At 57.6% G+C, this 24,533-nt stretch overlaps 1 protein-coding gene across 1 annotated transcript in view; it reads right to left on the minus strand.

Annotated features, from left to right (window-relative positions):
* The window catches only part of PLXND1 (plexin D1), a 50,765-nt gene extending 26,238 nt beyond the window's left edge, over window positions 1–24,527 (minus strand). The window contains exons 1-8 of the mRNA XM_023215995.3: window positions 23,229–24,527; window positions 7,049–7,225; window positions 4,292–4,423; window positions 3,876–3,976; window positions 3,656–3,785; window positions 2,086–2,263; window positions 1,826–1,934; window positions 1,296–1,398 (exon numbers count right to left, since the gene is read on the minus strand). Coding sequence (XP_023071763.3) covers window positions 1,296–1,398; window positions 1,826–1,934; window positions 2,086–2,263; window positions 3,656–3,785; window positions 3,876–3,976; window positions 4,292–4,423; window positions 7,049–7,225; window positions 23,229–24,005 — 1,707 coding nt within the window. The 5' untranslated portion in view covers window positions 24,006–24,527. The remainder of the gene's footprint in view (window positions 1–1,295; window positions 1,399–1,825; window positions 1,935–2,085; window positions 2,264–3,655; window positions 3,786–3,875; window positions 3,977–4,291; window positions 4,424–7,048; window positions 7,226–23,228) is intronic.
* Between the last annotated feature and the right edge of the window lie 6 nt (window positions 24,528–24,533).

Consider the following 24,533-nt stretch of genomic DNA (forward strand, 5'->3'; position numbering starts at 1 on the left):
TTCAGGGATTCCTGAGAAGATTCTCTGAGCCCAGTGCAGAGGCTGGGACTGCAGAGGCTCTGGGTGCTGGGGCTGCTTCCCCGGGATGTGTGCCCAGGGTGGGGCCCCAGTGACCTTCTGCAGGGAGCCAGGGCACCAGGTGCCATGTTGGCTATCTCAGTTGTGCCATCTGGAAAATGGGCAGGACCAGCCTTTTCCTGGAGAGATGAGCTACAGGAGCCCTGGTGCTCTACCCCAGCCACCCACAGCTCTGATATGGGCCACGTCTGAGAGGGGACGAGCTGTGATCTCAGGACCCTGGCACATCCCACCTGGCTAGGCCTCATCACCCCAGCCAAGGTCCCAGGCATCCCATTTGGCCATCCTGACATGGACTGTAGTGGCCTTAGAGGCTTCCTGGGCAAAGGTGACAGGCCACCTGGAAAGTGAACACATCTCAGAAACCAACCAGGGGCGAGGTATGTGGCATGTCCATTTTTACTTTATCTTTACACTAAAAAGCCTAGATTGATCCATTTTTACATTTCTTCCTCTTGCTCCCGCCCCATTTAATTGATTAAACCCAGCCACCATGCAGTGCCAGGGCAGGCGTGGCCCCTGACGAGCATCGGGTCAGACTGAAGGGTCCTAGGGACTGACATGAGCAAGAGGACCTGGGAGCGTGTGGTTTCTGAGGCCAGCCCATCCTCCCTGTCCAGGGACAGCTGCAGCACCACCCACCCTTGGGACGCCACTGTTGGTGCAGAAACCCAGGCAGGGCCCTTTCCACCCAGTTCCTGATTTTCACAAGAGGGGAGAATATGGGCTCCAGGGGCAGAGGGACTTGGATTAAGGCCCAAGTCTGGTACTGCCTGGGTGGGTGACCTTAAACGAATCACCTCCACAGGCCTTGAGGACAAATGCCCTGAACACCTAGGGTTGTTGAAATGGCCTTCCTACTGCAGGTGGGGGTGTAAACTGGCTCAGATTTTCTGGAAGGCAGTTGAGTTCAAGATATAAAACTATGGCCACACTATCACCCCAACAGGTCATTTCTAAGAAGTGGTCTTCAGGGAATCATCAAGGATATGCACAGTGCCCTGGCTATATCAAAACGTAAAAACAGGAAGTAATCAGTATGTCCAGCTATAGGGGGCGGGTTAAATGCACCACAGTATGTGAAGAGCCCCACATAGCTGTTAAAACCAAAGCTACGGAGCAATATGCAAGGGCATGGAAACGCCCTCAACATGTGATTTTTTTTAAAAAAAGGTAACGAAACAGCAGAGGCGGAGGGGCCCCCTAGCCTGGCTTACCGTGGGGTTTGGTGAGGCCTCACACCGAGACTGGTTGGAGACACAGGAGTGCTGCTGGCTGCACCAGAAACAGGGCCACTGTGCCGACAGACAGCTGGTACAGCTGGAAGACAAGGAGGCCCCTCAACTCCTGGTTCCCCACCCCTCACCTCATCCCTGTCCCGAGAACTGGAACCCAGAAGGCAGATCCCAGCACAGGGAAAGGTCTTTCTCATCGTCGGAGCTGCCTGGAAAAGACAGGGTCCTTAAGGTAGTGAGCTGCCTGTACAAGAGGTATACAAAGGGGAGTTAAAAGAGATGGGGCCTTTAGGAGACTAAACTGAGTATAATCAAAGCACTTTGCCCTGTCCCACCTGGCTGTCCACAGAGGCCAGGCATCAGGCAGTATGCATTTATTGTAGAAAGAATTAATGTGCTGGTGAATGTATGATGCTATGATTTTCCTTCCCCGGCCCCCCTGAGAGCAAAGACCCTTCCTAGGGATGCGTTCCTCCCTCCACCACCTGGAGGCAAGCCCCCATGCCACTCACGCTGTGTGGGGGTACACTTGTGCAGTGCGGCTGCAGTCGTAGATGGTGAAATTGGCCTTGACGATGTTCTGCCCATTGACCCTCACAGACATCTCGACGGTCACGTGGTCTGGAATGGATGGGGAGCCAGGGAGAGGACATGGGGGCAGGGGATTGCCACCAACATCATAAGCTGTGACCTCTGGCCCCCTGCCATCCCCATGCCTGAGAGTCCACCGTTCTGCCCCTCCGGGGCTGTGCCAACAGCAGAGCATGCTTACCCTGGTTGGGGGAGAAGGGTGGAAACCGGTCCCTCGGCAGGAGGTTGCAGTAGGCGATCTGGTGACCAAAGGCAGGGCCTGGGACCCGAGCCACAGTGCGGATGTTTTTCCCATAATCACAGGCCATCTCCATGCCACTGAGGCTGGGCAGGCTGCCCGAGATCTGCAGGATCATGCCCTGGGGGCAAGGAGCCCTCAGCTCTGGGGGCCCAGGCTACGCTCCTCACAGCCTGCCCCAGGGCTGTGCACCAACCCGAGGTCCGGCACTGCCTGAATGTCCCCTGGGGGAGGGGGTAGTGGTGGCCAGGACTCAGGGCTAGAGGACTATGCCCTACATGTGACCCTCTGAGCCTCAGTTTCACCAGTTGCAAAATGAAACATCATCTTACAGTGGTCAAGAAGGCTCTGCATGATCTGGCCCCCGTGACCTCTGACCCCATCTCCTAATACTCTCCAAAGCAGCTGATCTTGTTTCTACCTCAGGGCCTTTGCACTGGCAGTTCCCTCCACCCAGACACTCTTTCCAGACGCTCACCCTGGCTCCCCTCCTGCATATTTTACCTGACCTGGCCTGAGATATCTGCACCCACAACCCGCTTCCCACCCCCATTCTGCTTTTGTTTTCTCCACAGTACTTAGCATCACCTTCAGGTTTTATCTTGCCTATTCTCCTCCTTCACAAGCCTGGGGCCAGGGGTCTGTCTTGATCACTGATATGTCCCCAGAGTCTAGAGCTGTGCTTGGCACATCGTAGGTGTTCCATAATATTTGTTCAATGAATGAAATGACTGAATGAATGAGGGAAGGACTCTGTGATGTGTGATAATGGTGGGCCAGGGCAGAGGAGCCCCAGATGCCAAGCAGCTACAGGCCAGAGTCAGGCTGTCAGAGCCCCCCAGGGTGAAAGAAGAGGACCCCCATCCTCAGAGAAGTCACTGAGAGCCGGATGCACGAGCCCCAGACCTGTCTGACCCTCAGCTCCCACCCCTTGCTGGGGCCCAGAATCCCCCACCGCCAAGGCTGCCTGCCAGAGCCCTCCTGGCACAAGCCGGGGGGAGACCCAGCCCCCTGCACTGCAGGTTTATCTGTTTCTGAGAAGGAGAAATTTCAGTCTGGCACCTGGTGGTCCCTCCCTCCATCCCCTGTTCTGGGAAAAGGTGGGTGGGACTCATTATCCTCCTAGCCTCCAACTGGTACCTTCCCTCCTGGGTCTCTAGAACCTGCCTCTTGAGTTTAGATTCCAGCTCTACCACTCCCTAGCTGTGCGACCTGCAGCAAGTCATTGCACCACTTGGTGCCTCAGTTTCCCCATCTGTAAAATGGGGATGTTAAGAGCATCTGCTTCATATGGTATGTGAGGCCTAACAGAGGTGGACGTCAAGCACAGAGCATGTGCCTGGCACTTACTAGTTGGTCAGGAAAGCCCAGTCATTGTCACTGTTCTCATTATTTGTCTTCAGGTCCTTGGGGCACCATGGGTGGGAGTCTCCACCTCTCAGGGCCTGGGTACAGGGTGAAGGGAGGCTCCCTTCTGTGTCCCGAGCTGGGTCTTGCCTCCCCCAGGACTCACTGGGTACTCCTGGCGCACATCGATCTCAGCAGGCAGGACGGTCATGGCAGGACAGCGGCTGGGGCCCTCGCTGGCGCTGGTCCAGAAATGCTGCTGGCTGGAATTGGCGCAGTCCTGCTGCAAGGTGCACCTGGAGCGGCACCACAGGGTCAGGACCCAGGTCGGCTCCTCCCACCCCCACAGTCCTCCTGGCCCAGGTGTTGCTGGTCTCCAGCCTCACCGCGTCTCCAGGGCACACCAGCCGCAGTAGGCGTCCGCCGCACCCACACAGTCCCCACAGGTGGAGTGCACGTTGCAGGCGGCGACCTTCACCCTGGCCATCTGGGGAAAGAGGTGGGGGCCCAGCTCAGTGAGACTGCCAGCCTCTCCCTTGGGGAGGCAGTATGGTCAGCATGGTGAGGGCCATGAAAGGCTGGGGAAACTGAAGGTCAACACTCTAATGGGGGAACATGGGAGACAAGGCTTCCCTGCAGAGGCGAGGTCCGTGTTGGGAGGTGCAGGACAAGGTGGAGTTAGCAGATAAGGGGGATGGAAGAGGAGGGTGCTCCTGGCAGAGGAATAGCGTGTGCAAAGGCCAGGCAAGCAAGAGGGCTCAGCTGGTGCTGGGATGGCGTTGGGCTGGGGCTCTGGCCTCACCTGGTGGGACGTCATCAGATAAAGGTAACCGGAGTCTGCTGGGTCAAACTGCATGACATGGTGCACGGGTTCCCCGTAGGCCACAGTCACCACCCGCCTGCTTACCACCTGCATGCTCTCGTTCAGGTTGATCTGTTGGGGCAGTGGGCATCAGAGTGCTGGAGCCCGTAGCAGGGGAGGCCAAACCCAGGGGACAACCTGAGCCAGGTCTGGGAGCTCCGCCTCCCCATCCTGTCTTGGACCCTTCAGGAGGGGTGGGAAATCACAGGTGTGCAGGAGAGGGCACTGGGCCCGGCCTCGATGCTTCTGACTTTGCTGTGCCCCCGCCAGGAGCTCCCTCTAGGCTCTTCTCCAAGGCATCCCGCCCTGTGAATGTGTGCAGGCTTTGCAGTTTACAAAACGTGCTCTGGGAGGCTGTTAGGCACCATGGCTAAGGGCAGGGGCTTGGGTTTGGATTCTGGCTTTGACACTGAGCTCTACAACGTGTAAGTTGTACAAGCTGCCTCCCGTCTCTGAGCCTGTTTCCTGAGCTAATGGGGCAGGCGAGCCATGAGCATTAAATAAGACACAGATCAGGCTGATGGGGCCAGGCCCAGGGAAGCTGCTAGGCTGCACATCTCATTCTTCCCCCCATGCCCACTTCACGGAGGAGGAATCTGAGGTCGGGAGCAGCCGAGGGAGTTGACAAGAGGCACAAAGTGAAGAGATCACAAGGTTACAATGCAATACCAGGCCTGCCTGACCCCAGAGTCCAAGACTTAAGGCTGGGGGTGTGGAAGGTGCAGGGAGGAGGAAGACCAGGACTATTTGGGGCCTGGAAGCTTCTCTGGCTCTGAGGGACCCTCTGCGTGTCCTCCTGAGGACGACAATGCCGGTCAGAGCCCCACCAAACTGCTCTTTCTTGCCTGGCCCTGCCTGTTCCCAGCGTGCTGGTCTTGTCTGGGCCCTGCCAGGCCCCAGGCTAGGCATTTTGAGATGCGGCCAGTGGTCCGGACACTTCCTAGGCCAGTTCCTGCCCCAGCTTTCCTCCTGGGGCTCCCAAACCCTTCGTGGCTCCTTTCTGCTTATGGGATGAACCTGTTCTGGCACTCAAGGTCCTGGTGATCTAACCCGGACAACCCCAGCCTCATCTCCAGCCCCTCAACCCTGCTCACACATTCCAGCCTTCAGGCCTTTGCCTATGCTGTGCTCTCCTCTGGAATATTCCTTCCCGTTCCCCTTCTACCAACGCACACATGAGGCCCAGAAGCCTGTACATACCAAGTCAAAACTACCTTCTCCCTAGGCTTTCACGGGCTTTGTCCCAGACTGAGACACCCCTGTCCCAGGTGGCCTCCTGGTGGAGCCTTGTAGGGGCTCAGGCCACTGCCCACACCCCACCCCTATGTCCAGGCATCCAGTGGACACTCAATTCATTTCCACTCCTTCAATCATTTATTGAGCACCTACTGTGCCCCAGGGCCTGTGCTGGGTGTGGCGATTTAAGGACCGAGCAGGGCAGGGTTGGCTAGAGACAGAGGCCACACTGTGCAGGGTGGTGGGTGAGAGGCTCCCGGCCGTGGCGGGGTATGGGCTGTGGTCCAGCTCCCGCTGCGTGACTCTGGAGGGCAGTCATTTCCCCTCTCAGAGCCTCAATGTCTTCATCTGTGGCACTGGAATCGTGCCTCTGCCTCCCTTGCAGGGGTGTGAGAATTAAGTGAGAGGATGCCCTTTAGGCTCTGGGTAGACAGTAGGTGCCTAACAACTGCAGCCTCCTGGGCGTTGAGGGTGGGGGTGGGGCCTGGCTCATGTTCCCAAGCCAGGACACTGAGGCTAGGAGGGAAGAAGTAATTGCCCCCAGGTCACAAAGCTGGAAGTGGCAGAGCCAGACTCCAAATGTGAGTATCTGACCCCAAACCACGAGCTCCATTGGCGAGCCCCACCTCTGTGCTCTCCCCAGCCGCAGCAGTGGGGTCCTGGGACTCCACTCCCCATGCCCACCCAGCCCACAACGTCTGCCCAGGCAGTGGGTCGGGGGAGCTTGGGTGATTGGATCTGAGCAGTTAGGCCAGGCCTGGTGCATGAGTAGAGTGGTGGCGCTTAGCTGAGTCTCCCAACAGGGAGCAGGAGAGGTGGCTGGGGTGGGGGCAGGTCCAGGGCTGCACCTGGGGGTCTGGCCCAGGCTCCACCATGTCTGTCCTGCCCCAGAGCAGGGAAACCAGATTCTGCGCATCTCCTCCCAGCTCCAGGAATCTCAGGTCCACGGGCTAGAGTACAGTTAACTCCAGACACCAGTCACCCTGGGACGGGGTGGCTGGCAGGGCTCGGGAGGAGAAATGAATGAGCGTTCCTGCTTACCAGGCTGTGGTCTTACCCTGCCAAAGCCCCATAACAGCTTACAGCCCTTAACAGACAGGAAAACTGAGGCCTGGAGAAAGAATATGTGCTGCCCAAGGTCAAAGGGCCAGCAAATGGCAGAGCCCAGACATTTGAACTCAGACCCATACGGTTTCAAAGCCCCGGTCTTAGAGCCTGTGAGAGAAGCACCCTCTCTGAGCCCTGGTTTCCCTCCTCTGTACAGACTCCACCTATATTATGAACAGTAGCGGCAAAAACAGACTTGCAAAATACTTTGTAAACCGTAAAGTGCTAGGTGAATGGGAGAAAACAAAGGGTCAGGCTGGACCTGTAGCAGCCCTGTGTACAGACTGACACTCAGCCAACCCCCAGGGGAGCCTCCCGCCCCCACCCCTCCCCCCATCCCCACCCCATACCTACCTTGAGGAGCCGCCCGTTGACCGTGCCTAGGAAGACCGCTGTGTAGTTGTTGACACTGGCCACGGCCACGGAGGTGAGGCCCGGGGCGCGGAACACGGGCGTGGCCTTCAGGGGCTGCAGGATGGATAGCGGGTGCTGCAGGTGAGCAGCTCCACAGTCCAGCTGCTCCGGCTGGAGCTGGAAGAGGAACGGCACGTCAGATCCCAGCTCCAAAACCTTCTCCGGCTCCCTGCCCGCACAGCTGGCTGGCATCTTAGGCCCTGGCTTCAGAGCTTTCAAGTCTTGTTCCTACTTTATATCCCCAGTGCTGCGCTGAGGCCCAAATACAAACGGGACCCCGTCCCCAAGCCCAGGCCTGCCCTGACCTCGGTGTTGGTTACAGAGCTGTCCCAAGGAGATGACGTTCAACGTACGTGGGAACCAGCAGGCAAGGGAACAAGGTCAGGTTTGATTTTAAAGAGTCCAGGGAGGCCAGCCAGGGTGAGAGTTATACCCCTACACCCTTGGGGCTGCCCCTCCTGGCCGGGCACAGCTGGGGAACACAGAGGAGTCCACACCAGATGACCAGAGGCCACCGTCAGCCTCAGCTTACCTGCTGGCACCCAAGAGGTGTCCCTCTTGCCTCGGCTGTTTTCCTACAGCCCCGGCTGGCTCTGTGTCTCCACAGCAACCATGGGCTTTGCTCCTGCCAGATGTCTGCTCTGACCCCAGGACCACCACCCCAAAGCCCCAGCAGCTTGCAAGACTCCAGGTGGAGGCCTCCCTAAACTGCAGCCTTTCTTTCCCTCCCCAAGCACCTATCCCCTCATCTGCCCATATTACAGGGGGACAAACAGGCTGGGTGTGTCTGAATGCACAGTCCGTGTCCACATCAGCCCAGCATCACCCATGCCCTCCAGCAGCAAATCAGCTGCAGCTCACAGGGCAGTTGTGAGAGGTGATCCCATGTGCAGGCTGTTCCCTGAACTTGCTCCTACCTTCCCTCCCTTCTCCTGGGTCTTGGTACGTTCAAAGGTTCCTGGTGCAATTTGCACAAAAATAGAAAACAGGCCTCCAGGAAGTGACCCTGAGACAGTAAGTGCAACTCCGCAAAGACGCAGGCACAGGTGCGGCGCAGAGGAGTGAGAAGGAGACACAGACGTGTCGGGCCGGATTGAGTGCATCCTCACGGCGTATCATCCAGGACAGCAGCCCCCATCCCGCAGTGACACCATCAGCCCATACTGATTACAAGAAAAGTCACAGGATGTCATGGGCCCATTTTAGTAAAACTGGTGCATAAGCAATAAATAGTCACAACAGTAGACATAACAACAGGCCGCATTTACTGGGAACTGACACTGTACCAGGGGTGCACTGACTCACAGAAGCCTGGCAGCCCTGGGGGGCCCTATCTCACAGACGGGGAAACTGAGGCTCAGAGGGGAAAATGGCTAGCTGCAATGTCACGCCCCCAGGGCTGACCCAGGTTGCAGACATGAGCCCGTGCCTCAGCTGCATTTGGACATCAGAGGCTCCGAGCAGGACTCAGGGAGGTCTTCGGAAGGCAGCGTCGGAACCATCTTTATGGCAAAGCCTTAGAGATTTTTCTTTTTAAATTTCTTGTCTGTGGTTTTTGCAAGCGTAAGCCATCGATGATGTGCCTGCCTGGTTTTTGCACAAAAGGCTCGGCTAGTTTTCAAAAGAAAGCAATAAACAGTGGGTCCTTCTGTGCTTGGGCAAATAAACACAGTTGCAGCCGGATGGGCTTCCCGGCTGGGGCCGTTTCCAGCATGTCCCTGGAGGCCAAGCCCTGAGCCCGGAGGTGTGATGGGCTGGGGATGCCCTGGACCAACATACAGGAGGGAATGGTCTTCCAGAGGATGACGGCAGGTGACCCAGGCAAGGCACTTCACCTCTGAGCCTCAGTTTACTCAGCTATAAATGGGTACATCCACAGCATCTTCCGCTCAGAGGCTGGAGTGAATCATTCATTTTAAAGTGTTCGCGGGGCTGGGCGCAGTGGTTCATGCCTGTAATCCCAGCACTTTGGGAGGCCGAGGCAGGCGGATCACGAGATCAGGAGATCGAGACCATCCTGGCTAACACGGTGAAATCCCGTCTCCATTAAAAATATAAAAAATTAGCCGGGCGTGGTGGCGGGCGCCTGTAGTCCCAGTTACTCGGGAGGCTGAGGCAGGAGAATGGCGTGAACCCGGGAGGCGGAGCTTGCAGTGAGCCAAAATCTTGCCACTGCACTCCAGCCTGGGCGACAGAGCGAGACTCCGTCTCAAAAAAATAAAAAAATAAAAAAATAAAGCGTTTGCACACACCGGGCGCAGTGGCACGTGCCTGTAGTCCCAGCTACTCTGGAGGCTGAGGCTGGAGGATCACTTGAGTCCAGGAGTTCTGGGCTGTAGTGCACTATGCTGATCGGGTGTCCGCACTAAGTTCGGCATCAATATGGTGACCTCCTGGGAGCGGGAGACCACCAGGTTGCCTAAGCAGGGGTGAACCGGCCCAGGTCGGAAACAGAGCAGGTTAAAGTGTTCGCACAGTACATGGCCCACAGTAAGTGCCCAGGAAGTGTTAGCCAATAGTATTGTGTTTCAGACATGATTGCTGCTTATGTTATTATTATTAAGTAAAAGTTACCCATGTTCAACTGCTGATCAAAAAAGAAGAAAATTCAGGGCAAATCATGCCTACCTTAAAGCTTTTAAGCAGCCATCCTCTCACCTGGACAGCCCTGCCAGCCCTCTCCATTTTCCAAGACCACTCTTGCCCCCCACACTGACATTTCCTATCTGCCAACACAGCTGCCAAATGAGCCCTTTACAAATGCAAACCAGGTCTCCCCCAGTTCAAGCCCTCCCATGGTTTCCAGGACACTCAGAATAAATCCTGAATCCTAAATCCTCTCATGTGTCCCCTGATCTTCTAATTCCAACCCCCATGGGTCCCCTGATCTTCTAACTCCAACCCACACCTACCTCGCCCTTGCTCCTTCACCCCAGCCACAATGGCCTCATTTCTGTGCCTCAAATATCACAAGCTCGTCCCTGCCTCAGGACCTCTGGCCTGGCTGCTCCCTCTGCCCAGGAAGCCATTCCCCTGAGAGCTGCATCATAGGCTCCTCCTCTCTCTCAGCACCAGCCCTGACCTACCCAACTCCATCCTGTGTGTGTTCCAGTTAGGGACAGCCCTGGAAGGTGGGTGCTGAGCAGTCTCCCCAGCTGCCCCAACCAGGCCGGGTCCCACCCCTCAGCAACCCTGCAGCTGCAGGGAAGAGGTGAGGTAGGCTCCTCACCACTGCAAGGAATGCTTTTCCTAGGGGCTAGGTAACTTTTTTCACTGAATATTAATTACTTACATCATTTAAAAATAAGTTGTTTAAAATTAAAATTGTGAATCCCCCTGCCACCAAGGGAACATAAGTTCTGGAAAGGGACACCTGGGAGGCCCCAGATGACACTTTTGGGCATACCCTGACATCCAGCCAGGGTGTGGTCCTGGGAAAAGCGGACCAGGCGCCCAGCTCGGGGTGATCTATGTGCTAGGGCAGCAGGGAGGAGGGGAGCAGGGCAGGGGAGCTCGCTAGGAGCCAGCTCCCCCCACCCGCCCCGCCCCTGACTTTCACAAGCCATTAATTCTGCACCGAAGGAATTTTCTAAAAAGCCTTTCCCCCAGCTTTTTTTTTTCACTTATCCTAAAATAAAATTTTTTTAAAAAAATTTTAAAGGAGAAGTAAGCTGTCGGCTGCTCCGAATGATCCGTGCTCCAAGGGGGAAGCTGATTCCCCAGCTGCCAGGGGAAATCACAAGGCAAACCGGCTCAAAAACGGAAGCCCAGCCTGGCGGGAAGTGCCGCCCCTGCTGGGGGAGGGGGATGCCGGCCGGGGGAGGGGAACACGGGACTCGGGGACCAGACGTCCTGAGCATGCTGGCCTCAGCTGAACTCAGTCTCCAGGGGCAGTTAGCCTCACAAGCCCAAAATACCCCCCGACCCCAGCACCATCCTCGTTTAAGGCTAATGAGCATGAGTCTTTCAAAACTCAAGTTCTCCTGAGAGCAGGGAAGGCTCGGTTATCCCAGCAGCGCCCTTCAAGTCACAGGGCCATCTTTCTCTCACACAAAGCTGGTCAGACCCTCCCCACCTACAAACCGGCTCCCAGTTGTCCTTGGGATCAAGCCCCAGCTCTCCAGCCTCGCATTCAAGGCCTTTGTGCCCCGGCTCCTGCCAGCTCCCAGGCCTCCAGTCTCGCTCCTCCCTCCGCCCCACCCGCTGTGCCCACCATATCAGTCTCCGCAGGTCCTGGAACATGCCCACACCTCATCCCTGGGGCTCTTGGGCCATTGTAAATGTCCCCTCAGCAGCCAATGCCTGTCCCATGCCTCTGAGCCATTCGAACTCCCCTTGGCACTTCAGCGCCCCCTGTGTCTGGACTCATGCTGTTCCCTCTCCAGGCATGCTCAGACGGCCGGTTTTGAAGATGTGGCTCAGCCCCCCACTCCTGTGATGGCGCTGTGCTGGTCACCACTCCCACACCTCCCATGGTAGCACATGCATGACATTCTCCAGCACGGAGCCGGTGCTCTGGAGGGAATGTTTACAAAAGAAAGGAACCTAATTTTGACTAAAGTGTGAGTGACTGTATTCAGCTGCTTTCTGTCTAAGTGGAGTGATTGAGAGCAACACAGCCATGCTGGGTGCTGGAGAACTGAGGGAAACGTATGCCTACTCTGCATGTGGCAACAAAGGGAGGAGGGTATTCAGGTCCAGGCAACACTAGCTGCTAGCTTCAGTTCCTGTAAAAACCTCACTTTATCCCTCTCTCACATGGGATGAGCAACCACTGCTGGTCTTGGCCCTGTTTTGAGAGTAGGATGCGCCCTCCCCCTCCAGCTGGCTGCCTCCTGGGGCCTAAGCTCTGCTCTGCCCACTCTCCCATTAAAACTCTGACATATTGATTTTACTACCAGCTGTAATTGTGTTGACTTTCTCTCCCCAGGAAGCCAGTTGGAAGGATAGTTTCAAGAGCCTGGCTTCTCAGGCCTCACATCCTGCCGCAGACCCACCGCAGGTGGCACTATGAAAAGGATGCGGCATTAAGAGTGGGTGCTGTGGCAGGTTGCAAAATCCAGCGGTTCCGTCCCAGGTACAGACTACATGGCTACTACACCGGCTGTGGAGGCTTTGCGCTTGAGAAGTGAGGGCACCTTCCTGCCTGAAGTGTTTGATTGTTTACGATCCTGGGAAAGTCAGATTTCCTTGCCGCAGAGCTGAAATTAGCTGCAGAGCTGAAAGCACACGATCACTTTGGGGTATTAAGACTGCAGGGTGGGCCAGACGCGCAATGGCTCACGCCTGTAATCCCAGCGATCTGGGAGGCGGAGGTGGAAGGATCGCCTGAAGCCTGGAGGTCAAGGCTGCAATGAGCTATAATTTCACCACTGCACTCCAGTCTGGGTGACAGAGACCCTGTCTCGAAAATATAAAAATAAAAAGACTGCAAGGTGATCGCAGCTCAATATATCCTGGCCGGGGACTGGGCTGTCTGGACCCCCCAACCCTCCTCCCAAAGCTGAGCTCCTTCCCATTCATCCTTCGCCGCAGCCAAAGAGAGCTTTTAAAATTGCAAAGCGCTTGATGCAACGTGGGCTCCTGGAAAAGAAAGCAGACATTCGCGGAGTGCAGTCTGGAGTGTAGTTGGGAGTAAAGAACAAATGTTGGCTTCTTAGTTTTGACAAATGCACCACGGTAATGGTAAGATGTTAGCAATGGGAGAAACTAGGGGATGGGTATACAGGAACTGTCTGTACTATCTTTGTAACTTTCCTGAAAATCTAAAATTATTCCAAAGTAAAAAGTTTATTTTGTAAAAAAAAAAAAAAAACCCCACAAAGCAGGTCACATCTCCTGTGCAGCTCAACAGCTTCCCATGGCTCCCTAGTGCTGTCAACGCAAATCCAAACTTTGCTCCTGGGCCCCTGAAGCCCCACTCAATCTGGCCCTGACCTCTGTGGCCTCTCTCAGCCCCCATCCCCGCCAACTCCTCCCTCAGCTTGGACAGCCCAGATAGGGCCAGTCCTCTTGGGCTCCCCTGAGTGGAGCCCATGTGGCACGGGCTCAGTGGTGGTCCATGGACTGTGTCCAGTCTCAGTCCAGCAGCCCAGCCGCACACAGCCAGGCCAGAGTACGAGGCCACACCTGTGACTCCCAGACCCCAGCTCTTTCCACTTCAGCATGCGCTGCCTCTCAGAACACTGTGCAAGCCAATACCTCCGCTGAGAGTAAACTGAGGCAAGGAATGAGCCACGGGCCCACTGTGTGCCAGCCCTGGGAGGGGGCAGGATGGACTCGGTCCTGGGTGGCCTCTGGCAGCAGCCCGCATGCCAGGGAGGAAAGCACCTGCTGCTGAGAAAGGAAATACCAGCGCCTTCAGGGGTGACCAAGAGGCTTCCTGGAGGGGCCGTGTGGATCAGATGGCCAACCAGGCCTAGCACCTGGTCAGGAAGTCTGGCCTTAGCCACAGAGGAAAAGCAGCCTGGAGGAGCACGTCAGGGAAACCAAGGCACAGAGAGGAGCAGAGACTTCAGACAAACGGCAAAGGACATAGCAGCTCTGGCAGACCCTTCGGGGAGGCCTGCCTTGGTTTCCCTGACCCCTCTGGAGGAGATGGGTCACCCAGCTCCAGGGCTCTGAGGTCATCCAGGCCAGCTGGACACCATCTGGAAGGGATGGAGCCAGCCAGTCAGGCTGCCCTGAGGACCACCATACAACCTGGGCATGATCTGCCCACCCGCCCCGAACAGGCGGAACGACAAGCCTGGAAGGACAAGCCCTAGGCTTAGGTCACAGGACTGGCTGGATTAAGGACCTACTGTGTGACAGACACCACAGCTACTTGGGGTACCTTAAAGCAAGTGCGCGCGCGCGCACACACACACACACACACACACACACACTCTTGCTGTGTACCCATTTTACAGATGAGAAAACTGAGGCTCCTGACTGCTAAGTCTCACAGCTCTGACCTCACTGTGGGATGCACCATCCCCTATGAACCTCAGCCTCCACATCTGTAAAATGAGACAGCAACAGCACCCACCACCTGCGGCTTAAGGAAGGACTGAGCTCATAGGCGCCCGAGGACAGGGACAAGCCACTCCACTGCTTCCTGAAGTCAAAGCATCCGAGGCTGGATTGGCCACACCGCCCTCACCAAGGACGCAGTAGTGGGAGCTCTGGCCTCGGCCTGCTCTGCCCTGGCGCCTGGGAACCACCGCCACAGTCGCTGACTCAAGCAGCCATTGTTTAGTTAGCTGGACACAGCCCCCAGACACCCAGCTCCCCCTCCTTGAAGCTGTTTCTCATTCCGGCCCAGCCTGGCCCCATTTCCAGCTCCCCGCCCCCTGAGTCCCAGAGGAGCACAGTGTGGGATGGGCAGGCAGCGGCTCTTCCCTGGCCCAGGGAAAAGGCTTCCCTCCCCCCAGCAGGAGGGGCAGAGCACGAAGCCAGTCTCTCCAAACCCTGGAACAGCTTCGCTCCCAGCTTCCTCCTCTGAAGGGACTCCAGTCCAAGAGCCAAGAAACAGTTGCCTCTCCAGGGAACACTGGCAGTTCCCTCCTGGGTTGGGAGGCCTTGGAGGTTCGATCTCACACCCTCCTCCCCAGCCCCTGGTCTCCTGCGGGTCCAGCTTGTATGCCTGGCCGCAGGCTGTGCTCTGCAGCAGGACTCTACCGCTGGTCCCAGAGTCATCGCACGACCGCTGTGGACACAGCCAAGAAGGCAGGGCTGCTTGGAGCCTTGCGCAAACATCTCCGGGCTGGATTCCAGGTGCTGGGGACACAGAGGTGACAACGGGGCCCTCTCTCCAGCTGCCCACATCCCAGCTCAGAGGCCCAGCCCCAGGATGGGGAGGGACAGCTTTATCACAGTAACAGTAGAGTGACAGTAGCAAGCAGCTGTGTGCGGTCTGCTTTGTGCTGAGACCTCTTTCTGTATTATCTCATTCAACCCTCATCACACGCTGAAAGAGTTGATGCTGCTTTACAGTAAAGGAAACTGAGGCACAAGAATTGAAGTGATTTGCCCGGGGCACACAGCCGGAACGGCTAGATCCAAGCCTCCCATGCAGGCCAGCAGGCTCCATATCCCTGCCCTTAACCACAGCCTCCCCACCCGCCGCTCTGCCGGGAGTCACCAATGGCTGCTGGGAAATCAGCTGCTTGGAGCTGGAAAAACCCTGGGTTTTGAGCTGGGGAAACTGAGGCCCATCAAGGTGATGGCCACTTCTAGAGAGCTCAGTCACCTCACAGATAGTGGGCAGAGGCTGGAGAAGGGCCCAGGCAAGAGGGTTTGGCCACTTTCCTGGGCCTGGCCTCCACTCCAAGGCCTCTGCCGGCGCCCACTCCCCCTGCCCCCATTATTTACCGATCAGAGCATAAAGTGCTACGTGATTAACGCCCCACTGGGGCCTTGCCGGGCCTCGTAATGGAGCTGCCAGTTTCCCTCCCGCTCCAGTGCATGATTTATCAAGTTTCAGGGTAAAGGACGGTGGACTGGGCGGGGAGGGCCCCTGCTGGCGCTGGCCCCCAGATCTTGACTGCATCGAGTATCAGCTGAGCAGGGCGGAGCAGGGCCCCTGCCACTGGACGCCTGTCTGGGCAGCCTGTTTGGTTCGGTCCTGGCTCAAACATGGCCTTTGGAAAGAATAAAACGGCTGCACTCGGCGGGCAGTGAGGATCCAAGTCCACGTGGCTGGCACTCAGAGACTTTCTGGGCCTGTCCCCACTCGGGAACCGGCTGGTTTCCATGGCAATCCACACATGGCTGTCAGAGCTGGAGAGGCCCTCGGGAGTCACCTGGTCCAGACACAGTGGGGACTCCGGGTGAGCGCCTCCGCCTGTGGATCCTGCCAGTACCTGGCAGGGCCAATACAGACCAGCAGCCACAGGGTCCCTTCCGGAACCAGATCGGCCATGTCTCTCCTTTCCCCAAAGCCCTGCTGGCTCCCCACAGCCCACAGGACAGCATCCAAGTCCTCAGCCCCTGCAGGCAAGGCCCAGCACACTCTCAGCTTCCCCTCGGCCTGCTACCCAAGCCACATGCCAACATCTCTGAGTCTTTGACCCCACCATATCCTCTGCCTGGAATGCCTTCCCCAGCCCCATCTGTCAAGTGCTTCTCCAACCTCCCCTCCTCCGGGAAGCCCTCCTGCACTCCTCTGATGAGCTAGTCAGCGTGTGGCACCTGTCTGTTGTCATGCCCTCCTCCCTCACCATTCTTGGGGCTCCTGGAGAGTGTCCGATTTGTCCCTCTTGGGGGCTGTCCTATAACAAGCTGAGCCTCCTCCCGTACTCACACACTCTAGAGGGCCTGGACGGGCATGCGATATTACCAAGGAGGTGCTGGCCTCTGGTGTGTGAAGGTGGATATAGCTACAGGCCCAGTAGCAGGAGTCCACACCAGGGGGTCGTCCCAACCCCAGCCCGGGACCATGATGGGTGCTGGGGCTGGGCAGCTCTGCAGGCCACCCCGAAAGGCCCTCATTGCTTCTCACAGGGGCCTCGGCGGGGGCAGAAGTTCCCTGGGTCTCAGTTTCCTCATCTTTAAAATGGGCCCATTCACCCCTTCCAACACCCTCTGGTTCACACCTCTTCAGTCAAAGTTTTTGGAGGAATGAGGGATCACAGGCGCTGCAGCCAGAAGCCTGCTCCACCTGGAGCACCACAGTCACACACCACAGTGCGACCTCAGGCAAGATGCTTAACCCTTCTGGCCTCTGCTTCCTCTTCCGTAGACTGGGGATAACACTCATTTCATTCAACTTTGGGGGGATTAAAAGATATGTAAAGTGCTCTGCAAAGGGCCAACACAGAGAAAGTTCTCAAGCAACAACCACAGTAGCTATGACATGACGGGGCAGCTCTGATGTCAGAGGGAAGGCTTCCTTGCCACTTCATGGCCCAACTCCAGGGTCGAAGAATAGAGGCCCAGGAAGGGGAAGGGACCACTCTCTCCCGGGGCTCCTGCTCTCCCGCTCCTGTCCCAGTACGCGCCACGTGTCTTTGTTCATGGCAGCAACCAGGACATGGAACCCAGCTGGTTTCCTTAATCTCCATGGAGACCGGGAGTCACAGGCGGGTGAAGCGGACTTTGCGGAGGGTGTTTCTGCAGGGCCCGATGCAGCATGGCCCTTGATGAATGCCGCCAGGCCACCCCAGTCTTCCCTGTGCCGAGCCCACTTTACAGATGGGGAAATGGAGGCTCCGAGAAGGGATAGGACTTTCCACAGCCAGGAAGGGGCAGAGACAGGATTTCAATCTGGGAAGTTGGCCCCAGGGTCCTGCACTCACCTAGCACTGTGCGCCTGCCTGGCTGTGGAAGGCCTCACTGGGGGCATATCCAGGGCGCTGACAGATCCTCCACTCACCCTCCTGGGTGGACCATCATTCACCCTGCCCCACATCTCTCATTTGCACACCCAAAGGGCCAGGGGCTCACTCCTCCTTCCAGAAGCCAATGATCGCATTTTCAGACAAATGCAACTAGATGTTCCCTGCCTCCCCCGACTTCCTCAGGAGGCTGGGTCAGCCCCCACCCCCAGTGTGTGGCCTGGCCTCGGCAGATGCCCCAGCCAGCCTGAGTCACTGCTGTCACAATGGGCCCTGCCTGAATCGCTATGGCTCAGCCGGAGGGGGAAACTGCAGAATTCCCCGCCACAGAGAGCTCACAGCTCACCAGCCACCCGGAAGCGGACTTCTATCTGCGGATCCAGACCCCCACTCCCCAGCTGTGTGAGCCAGGGCAAGTCACTTCCTCTCTCTGGGCCTCAGTTTCCCCTTCTGTAATCTGGGGGTGATGATGATGCACTGTCTGCCTGACCAGGGGAGGGGCAGCCATGAGGTCAACCACATAGGTGCTTGTAAAAGCCCTGCAGATTGTGAGCTCGGTGGCGGTTTTTATTCACTCCAGGGAGCCCGCAGGCTCTTGCCCTCAACACAGTGCTGCACTGGAATCCTCAGCCAGGGCACTAGAGCCCACTCTCTCCATCTCAGCCTCTGTGCTGGGGCTGGGACAGCACCCGACACACCCTCGCTGCGCCCCAGTGTCTCACTCACCCATGCCTGCCTTCAGGCCCTATTTGATCTCATCTCCTCCAAGGCCCTGACCCTCCCTCCTCTGAGCACCCCCTGTCCACTGAGGCCAATTTTTTCTGGTGTCTTTTCTCCCTCTTGATACTAATACCTGTGCCTGCCATTTCCTGGGCACTGCATGTGAGATTTTATTTTATGTATTTATTTTTTATTATGGGCAGCTCCTAAGCCAGAGTAGGCTGAGAGAGACACCCCTGAGATTTTAATCTACCCACATGCTAGGAGGGAGGCATAAGTCCTGTTTTATAATGAGAAAGAATGAGGCCCACAGAGGGTAAATGACTGGCCCTGGGACACACAGCTTATAGGCTGTATGCCCACGTACATACCGGGGGTCGAGATATTCTCAGGGCTGGGAGGGATGTCTCCTGGTCCAAGCCCTATCTGTCTCTCCAGGCCAGTCATCTCAGCCAACCCTCCTAGAACTCCCTCTCCTAAATCCTGACAAGTGTCTCTGCTTGCACCCTTGGTCACTGGGAGCTCACTCCCAGCCCCCAGCCCAAATGTAAAGCCCATCTTGGAAGCTCTCTCTCCCTCCGCCCCCACCTGGCATCTCAGCCCCTAAATTGGTACAAAAAAAATGCCTTCTTGACGACGTGCACCCACCCACCGCATGCCAGTTTAAAACTGCCTGATGTTTTTTTTTCCACCTTTACTATAAAAAGACACCTTGAAAATGCTGCACTGACATTTGCCTGTATTCCTTTTGTTTTAAAAATACAAATATTATGGTCATTCACAGGTTGGGGAGAAAGACTTGGGAAAGGAAGGTAGACTCAGCCTGCCCCACCTTGCTGGGTGACCCTGTGCCTCAGTTTCCCCCACCAGTGGCAATGAACAACTTCCCAACTGGCTTGCACTCCAAACAGGCTGTGATTTGAGGAAAGGGATCCAAGCTCCACGAACTGGAGGCGAATTTCTTCACTCCCTTTCTCTCAAAATATCTTAACTGCCCCAAATACGTTGAAAACAATCAGGGACAAAGTTGGGGACTTCTGAGGGCTGCAGGGACCGAGGTTCTCTACCTCTGGCTGCACACTTCAGCGGCTTCTCCCTCTGGGTTCTCAGGCAGAAGGCAAAGGGCAGAGGGCAAGTCCTGCCAGCTGGGAACCCAGACTGTGGGAGGCCATCCTGACCCAGGCTCTGGAGTTGTGGGCGGCTCGAGGGACTCCTGCCAGGTCCAGGGTTCTTCATGAGACCCTCAAGCAGGAGCGAGAGGGTGGGTTTCCAAAGGCCTGGATGAGCTGCCTCACTTGCAGGTCATTCGGCCCTGGGGTCCTGCCCCGTGTGTAGCCCCACCCAAGCCACCTAGTGCCAGTGCCAGAGAAATCTGGCCAGATGGGACCAGGAGAAAAAAGGATTCTAGGCCCCTTGTGCTCCCCAGACCAAACTCATCCTCTTCCCCAGAGGTACCACATCACCTGCCCCATCCCATGGGCACCAACATTTATCCTGTTGCTGAGCCTGACTTTGGGCAACTTTCTGCTCCTCCATCCCATCACTCCCTACCACTGGGGCTGCATCCCAGCCCCCAAATCTGTCCAGAGCTCACCTGCCACCCTCCAAGCCCTCAGCATTGCTGCAGGCCAGGCCAGCCGTGTCTCCAGAGAACAAGGCCGGCCCCATCTCCCCACTGCCATCTGGCACCCGCCACAGAGCCTGGCACACAGTAAGTGCTCAAGGTATATTTGTGACTGAGTGAAGGAATCCATTCCCGGGAGGCAGCTTCAGCCTCCCAACCACTCTCCCTCCGCCATTACTCCTTCTCACTAGCTACCTAGGGGCTTTCTAAAATAATATTTAGAAGAATTGCAGTCATTGCAAACAGGTACATAAATGATCTCATTTAATACCCCCAATAGCCCTAAGAGGCAGGTATTCATGAGCATTCCTCTTCTGCAGCGGGGAGACTCAGGTGCCCACTGAGACCACTCCACTCCTCTGGCTAAAACCCTTCCTGGCTCTCAGGGCTCCAGGACAAAGTCCAGGCTCCCCAGGACGGTCTCCCCGGGCCTCTCTGGCCTTTGTGTCATATGCTTCCCACTCTACTCACCTGGCCACGCAGACTCCCTCGAGCCTGCTTGCCCGTCCTACCTTTAGGCCTTCGCACAGGCTGCTCCCTTAGCCTGGACCCCTTTCGTCTTCTCTGGCCTCACCTGGCTGCCTCCCGCTCCTCTGCCCCCTCTGCTGTGCTCCCTGCACCCTCATTCTCCCTTTGCAGCACACATTGCCCTGTGTATAAGTGCCTGGTCACACATCTGTCCTCGGCTCACCTGCCCAGCCCATAAGAGTAGAAACAAAGTGAGTTGCCATTGGTTCCCCAGGGCACAGCATGGGGCTGGGCTCACAATAGAGTTAGTAAATGTCTATGGAGATGACATCTGGGGCTAGAAGTAGGAGATGGTGGGGTCTTTACGGCTGCAGAACAAGCCAGATTAGGTGACTGCTCTCCAGGACCAAGCAGAGACTGTGCTAATAATGTCCCCCAGAGTAATAAAAAGAAGAGCTGCCATCTGCTTGGTGCTTGCTGTGTACTGGGTACACTCGGCTGCATTTATCAATTCATTTAGTCCTTAAAACAACGCTTTGGGACAAGGATCGCTTTTACTGTCCCCACTTCACAGATGAAGAAACTGAGGCCCAGAGAGGTTAAGTTCCTTGGCCAAGGTCACACAGCTGGGAAGTGACAAAGTGGGACTTGAACCCAAGCAGCCTGATGCAAAGTCTAGGTTCTGAATCTGTCCCTGCGTAGCTGGCAACAGCCTGGGGCAAGAATAATCATCCCTCCCCCGCCCCTGCCCATGCTAGAGGCCCAGAACGGGGACCTTGAGCACCTCTGGGAGATACCACCAAGTGGCACTGGCCTGTGCCCACAGCAGGCACGGGGAAGAGGAGAAGGGTGTGGAAAACACAGGGAGGGTGACCAAGGAAGGCCGCAGCCGGAATCTGTGGCCTTGGGGTGGGGAAGAGGCCCTTGGCCACTCTGTCCTGGGGCTGTGTCCCTGGAGAGGCCCTGTCCCCTTAGGTAGAGAAGCCCCAGCCCCCCTCAGCTGGGTGAGTCACTGCACCGAGGGACCAGACCGTGGGAACCAGAACAGTTCTTGCCAGAGGGGGAGGGAACCCTGGGCTGGCCTGAGGAATCCCACAGATCAGCTCACACCAAAGGGCCCGGACACAGGGCCTGAAACTACAGGAGGAAGGCCCTCAGCCCACAGGACACTTCTCTCCATGCAGCGACTCCCCACTGAGACCCCCAGTGCCAAACACAGTTGCTTGGGAGATGAAGCTCTGGGGTGGAGATGGTGAATGAACCAATGATGGCACTGGGCAAGCAGCCCCGCCACCCCGGACTGTCTGCCCTGCTCACCCACTGTGACCTTTACTTTCAGGGTGGCCAGCCAGATGGTGGGCAGCCATGGGAGCCCGACCTCGACCTCGGGAGAAGGAATCTGCATTTTCTCAAAGGCCCAGTGTTGGGCCTGCCCACAGGAGAATGGTTAATCTCATGAAATTCTTGTCACAGCCACAGAGAAGGGACAGGGTGGGGCCCCAAGAAAGGCTCGGGATCACCACGAGAAGGCTGAGTTCTGAATTTTGCTGATGGAGATGCAGCTTCCTAAGGGAATGGCAGGCAGTGGAGCTGAAGCGGGCTCCCCAGACTCAGATGGGTGGAGGGTGTGGGAAAGTCCCCAGTGTCATTCTGGAGCCTCATTCCTCACGGTGAACCACGGGGATCAACTGACCCGGCTCCCAAAGCCAGTGTGAGGAGCAATCCCTTGCCATGAACTTCCTTTAGGGGAACCACACCAAGTCCCCTCCCACACCCTTGTCATGTCAACACACATGCTGATCCCCTGAACCTGGTCCCCCTTGCTACTGTCCAACCCAGCCTCAGACACCTGGGCGCCATACCCGCCTGGACTCCTCCTCATTCCCCACTGAGCCCCATGGCCCTCTCCTGCCCCCAAAACACCCCTGTTCACATCCCTCCATTCTCCTGGCCCTGGCATCTGCCCACCCCAGCTGCCTGGGACTCCCCCAAAACACACACACTCTGAGATCCAAGTCCAGAAGGCAGCAAAGGCTGGACATTTAAAACACAGATGCTGAGGCCAGACAGGCTGGGTTCAAATCCACCTCTGCTAGTGCCCAACTGTGTGATCCTTAGCAAGTTACTTAATCTCTCTGCACCTGTTTCTTCATCTGTAAAATGCGATGAGAATAGAGGCTACCTGAGAGGGTTGTTCTGAGAACTGGGAATTGTGACATGTGATGCCCCGGCTGGCACTCCACAAGTGCTTTTGTTTACCCCAGACTCCCACACCTGGTACATACTAGGTGCTCAGGAAATAGTTGCAGAATAGGTGAATAAAAGTTGGCCTCAGGCACACACCTGTTTGTGCACACAATCATGCGGCCTTCTCAGAGTACCGACTCAAGCCCCAATACCTGTGTCCCCTGCCACGCACATCCCACTGCACACCTAGCTCTGTCCTGTTGTACCAGTGTCTCTGCCGTACACCTATCTGCCCTATGCGTCTTCAGGCCCCAGCTTGCTGGCACACAAGTACATGCAGACATCTGCAGGGCCCTGGTGCACACCTGTGTGCCTCCTTGCACACCTGCCACACCCATGCAGGCATCACCAACGTGCAATGGTAGCTCTGACAGGCTCACACTGTGGCCCCAGAACACACATTTGGTCAGGTATGCAGTCAATTACTGCGCCCTCAGCATGCACCTGTGACCCCCACGTGCACACCTGAGCTTTATGTGCACCTGGGTACCTGTGGCAACTTGGACCCCTCCCAGTATGCCTAGGTATGCGCGCCCGTGAGCCAGCACTCACTTGAGTCCCTGCACTTGCCCACCTGGGCCATACAGGCGCCGGCAGTACCCCTCTGGGGACACCTGTATTCTTGCGTGCACACCTGGGTTCCCCGTACATCTGGGTCTCTGCACGCTCCCACCTGTGACCCGCTCAGCTCACGACTCACTCGGTTCCCGCCGCCGCCCCCGCCGCCGCCGCCCGGGTGTACCTGGATGTTGCGCTTGCGCTCGCAGGCCGGCCCGGTGCCCTGCACCACGCTGTCGAGGACTGCCACCACGTCGGGCGCCGGTTCCACGAAGCAGGCGGTGCGCGCAGCGCGGATGGCAGCTCGCACGTCCGCAAAGCGGAAGGCGCAGAGTGCGGCGGGAGCCGCGCGGGCCGCGGGGGACCCCTGGGGCCGTTCGAAGACAGCAAAGAGCCGCTCCCGGGCTGGAAAGACCGACACCAGGCGGCTGTAGAGGTCGCCGCGGCCCGCGCCTCCCGCGCACTGCAAGCCCAGCTGGATGTAGGACTCGGTGAGCTTCTTGGCGTCGCTGCCGGCGCCGTGGGGCAGGCAGATACGCGCCAGCAGGCTCCGCGCCTGGCTCTCCTTGTCGCCCGCGCGCGCCTCGCTGTTGAGCGCCAGGTACGCGTAGGGCTGTGCGCCCGGCGGCGGGTCGGGCGGGTGGAGGAAGGCGCTCACGAAGCCCAGCTTGTGCTGCTCCTTGGCGCCCTGCTTGATCTTGAGGATGTTGTCGTCGGAGGGGTTGAGGTCGAAGGTGAAGAGCTTGGCCAGGTCGCCGCGCGCGTCCAGGGAACGGATGGCGATCTCGGGCGTGTTCTCGAAGCGGTGGTCCTCCAGGCTGCGGTTGCGCGGGAAGAAGGAGCTGCCGTAACCGGTGTACGTGGCGCCCACCAGCAGGCGGCTGCCCCCCGCGCCCGCGGCGGGAGGCAGCACCAACCCCACGGTGGACGCGTTCGGGTGGTTGGCCGCCACGTTCAGCATGCTGGGGAACACCGTGACGGGCTCCGCGGGCGGCGCGGCGGGCGGGAAGCGCACGGCCACGGCCGAGATGTTGCCCCGGCGCCGCAGCTGGCAGAAGCCCTGGTAGATGGACCCGCACACGACCACCAGGCCCTGGCCGGGGTCCAGCTGCAGGATCTTGTTGTAGTTGTCCGTGAGGCGCCGCGGGTGCTCGCACGAGGCCTGCGGCAGCTGCGGAGCGTGACACAGCGGACTGTCGGGCACCGGGCCGACGGCCGCTTCGGCCTCCAGGCTCAGGTTGGCGCCCGACAGCTGATATAGGCGGTTGACGGCCGCCAGGTACACGGTCCCCGCCGCGCCGTCCAGGGCGAAGTTGTTGGTGGGCGTGGGCGAGGGGAACCGACGCTGGATCTCCAGGGCGCCGGCCCGCGCGGCCCCCAGGAGCAGCAGCAACAGCAGCGGCACTGGGCACCGCGGCGGCGTCGGGAACGGCGGGGAGCTGGCGGCGGCGGCCCGGGCGCTAAGGGGTGCGCCGCCCGCGGCGCGAGG

The sequence above is a fragment of the Piliocolobus tephrosceles genome, chromosome 2, assembly GCF_002776525.5.
Source record: "Piliocolobus tephrosceles isolate RC106 chromosome 2, ASM277652v3, whole genome shotgun sequence".
In the NCBI taxonomy this organism is placed as follows: Eukaryota; Metazoa; Chordata; class Mammalia; order Primates; family Cercopithecidae; genus Piliocolobus; species Piliocolobus tephrosceles.